Consider the following 5293-nt stretch of genomic DNA (forward strand, 5'->3'; position numbering starts at 1 on the left):
ACCTTAAAAAAGATAAGGTCCCCAGAGGCCCCTTTGGCCTGGCTTGCCTCCAGGGCCTTTCCTTTTCCCCCTTAGCACTGAGGTCTGAGGTGGGACTTATTCCCCCTCCCTCCTCCAACAACCCCTTCTTTGTAGTGTTGTTCCCAAAACACCCCTTGTCATTCTAGGAACAGGAAAGGAACTTTGTCATGAGGATTACGTCCTCCCCTTGTTTTGGCGTGGCTGGCACAACCACCACCTCCCTGTTGTCTCTGTCTTTGAAATGGTCCCTCCCAAAATGGCCCTGTCATTTTATGAGGAGATGCTGCTGAGGAGAAATTAGTGAGATGAGAATGTCACAGCCTGACTTGCCAAGTAATGAAACGGTTGGCAGCCAGGGAAAAGGTTTGTTCCATTTTGGAATTTAAAATTCTTCTTAAATTTCCATTGCTAACATCTATTCTGGTAGCAAATATAACATCATAATTTACTTTGTCCATAGTTTAATGCAGTAGACCACACAAGATGCAATGACAAGGTGGGAGGAAGTTTGAACTTTACCATGGCAAGCAAGAGCAGAATGGGAAAAGGTTATCCCATGGCGCTTCATGGTCAAGGTAAGGAAAGAATTTGTCCAGAAAAGGACCTGTCTATGAGGGAAAGTAGGGGCATTATGGGAAATTCACTCCACCTAATTAATAAAAGTCCCATCCCACCATCTCCACCTTAAGGAAGTACCCAAGCAACAGCTGCAACATCACAGCACAGCAGCCATTCATCCCTCTCTCTCTCTCTCTCTCTCTGTCTCTCTCTCTAACACCAAGGGGGGGAGAAGAAACAGAGAGGAGAAAATTAAAAGAATCTCCACCCTCCAAGGAGTCCATCTCTCCAATCTCCCAATCTTTCTTCCTGATGGCCCAGCTGGACCAGGAGTTATGTGAGGGAAGGAAGACCAAGACCAAAACCAAAAAGAGAAGGAAGGAAAGATAAGGGTGGCTTCAGACATATGTATCAAGCCAACCAAATCCCTCCTCTCTCTTTCTCTCCACCCAAAACAAAACTACTGTCCCCAACTTCCCAAAATGCCCCTCTGCACGCCAGGAAACTCTCCACCTCCCTTCCATCAAGGGGGAAGACTCGTAGCCAGCTCCTGTTCCCGTTTTATATGGGGCCTTTGCTGCCTTTTGGTCACGGTCAGACACAGAAAACAGGGCAAGGAACCTCTCTATTTCTTTCTCTCCTCTCCTCTCCTCTCTCTTTATTTCATCGCAAGTTGGTGTCTTTTTGCCTTCTCCCTTCCTCCTGTGGTAATCTTTCTCTTTGCCCTCCTCCTCCTCCTCCTTCCCCCCGTTTATCTCTGTGAGGATTGGTGATGGTGATGAAGAAGGGGAAGAGGGTGGCCATGGAGTCCTCTCCATCCTCCACCTCTTTTTTGGTTGGGGAACAGGCCAGGGCGTGGTTCAGGCACCAGAGCCTGTTGCAGGACTATGAGGAGTTGCTAAAGGTGAGAGCTTTGGGCTTATCATCGTCTCTCTGTGTTCAGATTTGTTTGATACTGTATCTGATTGAATTGATTTAGGGTTTTGATTTGGTGTTGGAATCAAATGTTTTGGGGGTTTTTTCTAATAATCTCTGATGTTTGGGATTTTTAGGGTTTCTTTTCCTGTTTATGACATGATTGTTAGGTTTTCTAGGTTATTTGTTGATGTTATTTTCATGATTCAAGGGATATAGGCTTTTTGCTGTTGTAATTAGCTAGAATGTTTTCATGTATATATTATATGATTATTTTGACATTAGGCAGTTAAGGTGTCGTTTTGTTCTAAGGGAATGAACAATTTAGGGTTGATTTGTGAGGGGTTTTACTCGTTCTCTTGGATTTCCGGGATCTAGATTTTGTCGTCTGAATTGTCCTTACCGCTCTATTCCTCTATCGATTTCCACAAGCATAGGGTTTTTATTGATAGATCTAGGGTTTAGTGATGCTTCCTGTTGTGCCAGGGTTTGTGTTAGTATTTTTTTTTTAATTTTTTTTTTTTTTCATGGAATCTTTCCTAAGTTGCATTTGTGGTTAGGTTTTTCAAATTTTCTGTTGTTTTCTGAAGGCCCTTTATATTTTCCCATTTTTAAAGGTTTTCTTCTATTTTTTAGTCAAACAAGTATCAAACACTCCTTTAGGGGTTCTGGCTTCTCAATTGAAAGGTTTTAATTTGGAGTATTAGTAGATCTATTTTTCGTCATTGCTACCATATGATCTCTTCTTCCTTCATTAAAAGTTTTTAAGCTGTGCTTTGTTTTCACAGGAAACTGAAGCAAAGAGGAAGCAATTGCAAAAGGCTCATCAGAGGAAACTTAAGCTCGTTGCCGAAGTCAAGTATTGCCTATTCCTTATATTCCTTTTTCTAGTTGCCATTTTCCTTGGTTCCTATTGCCAGTTTTTGGAGGTTTTTAAAACATTAAAGCTACAAAGTTGCTGAGATCCATGGTTATGGATGTCTTGATTCCTTTTGCTGTAATGAATTGCTTTGGAAGGTCTGAATTCGCAACAAGTGACTCATGTTGGTTGTCTGGGATGATGTAGATTCTTGCGGAAAAGATATCGGTGCTTATTGAAGAACCCATTGCAAAAAACCACATATAGACTGAAAAAGCGATCACCCAAAATCCCAGCCCAAGTGGTTTACCATGGTCGAGCACCAAATCTAGTGACTCAAGAGGAAGTTCATCACAAAGATAGAAGCAACATTGTAAGAGATGCTGCAGTCCCAAGTACTTCTGCAGTATTAGACTTGAACCAAGTTTCATCACTGGTAACTACTCGAATTGATTTGCATATGTATTGTACTTTGTACATTATATTGTCGTCATGTGTTTTTGTTTAATTATAGAATGGTGAGGAAATGGAGGAGTTTCAAGTGGAATGGGAGCCCCTGAAGGCTGATAAGTTGAACAAGTGTTCCACAGAAGGTGACCTTGTGGCAAATGATCTGAAGCTATCAATTTGTCGAGATGTTGGGAAAGGAGTGAACCGTGCTGGAAAGAGGAAAATAACATGGCAGGACCAGGTAGCTTTGAAGGTGTAGAACCTTTTGTGCAGACTGGATGAAAGACACAGGCTGTTATGCCTCTGCATTCATTCATCTGTGAATTTAACTTTTCCTACAAATATTTGGATTGTATAGAAAACTCTCGGACATTAGGTATAGATGTTCTACAAATCTGTAGAGTTGATGCCTGTGCTATGAGGAATCAATTCTTTCTTGTGTTATTGAAATGTGAAACTCTACCATGCTCACAAATTCATGAGGGCAGGATGCTAAAGATGAGTTAGGTAAACTGGTGAACCACTTGTAGACCTTCTACCTCATTCAACATCGATAAAGCCATTTGAAAATGGTGAAGAAGAGGAACTCCATCGTCAGGAAGTATTCAGAGGATGACTACTTGCAGTTCTTTTCATTTGATTATCAACCATCTGAGAGCATCTACACAACCTCTGGATGCGGAACTACTTTGGATTTATCATCCGACCTCCAACTATATGTTGCTATATTTATGTAGTGCTCTTGTTTAGGATGAGATTATCTGCTGGACGTTTGGATGTTGTCAGCTGTATTTAAAAGATTTATGTTGGTCATCTCCGAAAAGACTAGCTTGTATAGCTATTAAAATAAATGGATTTTGTAGTAGTGATCGGAATGCGTGGCATAACTGTAAAGGATTGTATGTTTTAAACCGGAATTTGGAGCACCATCATTCCTATGGCCCTCTACTATTCAGGAAGTCAGCTGGGGGCACTTGCTTTCTTGCTTTGTCTAAAGGGTGATGTTTAATTGTGAGCGCAGTCAATCAGGAAGGGTTAAAAAAAGAAGAAGGTGCATAATTTGTCTGTGAATGCCTTATGTTTGAGCGTTTTTTACTTTCATTCATTTCATGCTTTTATTTTTTCTGTTCATTTGATCTTTGAGGAAGCATACGTAGACAGATATTGCGGTGTCTTGCAGTGTAATAGATTGTTGAGAAATAATGGTCTCACACCGGATATGTCTGTCTATCTAAATGTCTGGTTTCAAAAGAGGACCATACAATAGATGTTGTTAGTGGAGCGTGCTAGCAGAAGTTTCATTCGTGAGGCATGAACATGTTTAAAGAGCTTGAGCTCAATACGCGGTTTTTGAAAACTAGATTTGCTGGTGATGCTGCCCGGCTAGAGATGTTGGATTCTCTAAAGCTTTCAGAAGTTGTAACTGAGCTTTTCTTCATTCAAACATCCAGAACTTGAATAAGCAACTTCTTGAGATAAACAAAAAGCGGAAAGGAGGACTGAGCAGCGTAACACTTGGCTTGGCTTACCTCATTTAGATCGTCGGAGTTTACTATTTAATGCACGTTCATCATGCAAAGAAGATGCATGCGAAGTTATTCTTTCATAAGTTTAGTCCCATTAACTATTGTAAATTGAGGCTTGCATGAAATGCTTCTGCCTTTGGTTGGTCTAGCTCGAGTTCAAGGATGAATTCCTATTTCATGTATCCATGTTAAGCGTGATTTAACTCCCTCTCTAGCGTCAAATCTACTTTTCTACCAAATTTGAGGTCCGTGCACCATGTCACTTGTGTTGCAGTTCTTTTTAGCGACACTGATGCCACATCATTATTGCCATCGAGAAGACATCATTTCAATAATCAAAAAACAAAAAAAAGGAAAATAATATCAGTAGTCAATTTATTTTGGCCTGCCTCTAACGAACATTGCCACCTGAATCTTGGCATCTTATTATTTGTGTTTGTTTCACCATTGCAGGCTCGTTAAATATCACTCTACATTTGTTCAATTGAATAAATCGAAACATCAAAAATCTTTTCCACAAATCTTCTAAGCTCTAAATATTTTTTTTTTTTGTGAAAAATTAACTATTATACTGCATATATACGAAGTGTATAAAGGTAATGACTACTCATCTGGGTCATCTCTTTCTTCAATTCAAATTAAACGTAGATTCAATTAAAACATAATCGGTCGGCGGGCACATTGGTATATGTTCAATTAAAACATAATCGGTTACGCACATGCTAGCGGCACATTGTATAGTTCAATAAAACTCAATTAAAACATAATCGGTTAGCGGCACATGCTAGGCGGCACATGGTATATGTTCAATTAAAACATAATCGGTCAGCGGGCACATGCTAATGAGTTGGCGAAACGGCGACATTGGTGCAATTGGAGCCTAAAATTAGGCAGCAGATTGGCTTGCGAACATGAAAGAAGAACATGTTTCACTCATTTTTCTTGCAATCCTTGCTGCTGATAG

The 5293-nt window shown here is 40.3% G+C and overlaps 1 protein-coding gene across 1 annotated transcript; it reads left to right on the forward strand.

Moving 5' to 3' along the window:
* Positions 1–728: 728 nt before the first annotated feature.
* On the forward strand, positions 729–3678 carry LOC105038155 (uncharacterized). Its single transcript, XM_010913868.4, has 4 exons — positions 729–1483; positions 2283–2353; positions 2561–2789; positions 2868–3678. Exons 1-4 carry the CDS (start codon positions 1352–1354, stop codon positions 3060–3062), a joined length of 627 nt encoding a protein of 208 aa, XP_010912170.1. The 5' UTR covers positions 729–1351; the 3' UTR covers positions 3063–3678.
* The last annotated feature ends 1615 nt before the right edge of the window (positions 3679–5293 follow it).

Source organism: Elaeis guineensis, chromosome 1 (assembly GCF_000442705.2).
Source record: "Elaeis guineensis isolate ETL-2024a chromosome 1, EG11, whole genome shotgun sequence".
NCBI classification, from domain to species: domain Eukaryota; kingdom Viridiplantae; phylum Streptophyta; class Magnoliopsida; order Arecales; family Arecaceae; genus Elaeis; species Elaeis guineensis.

Bases quoted from the DNA above. Each gene is read 5' to 3' on its own strand.
- LOC105038155 (XM_010913868.4), top strand. From the start codon at position 1,352: ATGGTGATGAAGAAGGGGAAGAGGGTGGCCATGGAGTCCTCTCCATCC. The intron at 2,354-2,560 runs GTATTGCCTATT...GGGATGATGTAG, and splicing joins AAGCTCGTTGCCGAAGTCAA to ATTCTTGCGGAAAAGATATC. The intron at 2,790-2,867 runs GTAACTACTCGA...GTTTAATTATAG, and splicing joins TGAACCAAGTTTCATCACTG to AATGGTGAGGAAATGGAGGA.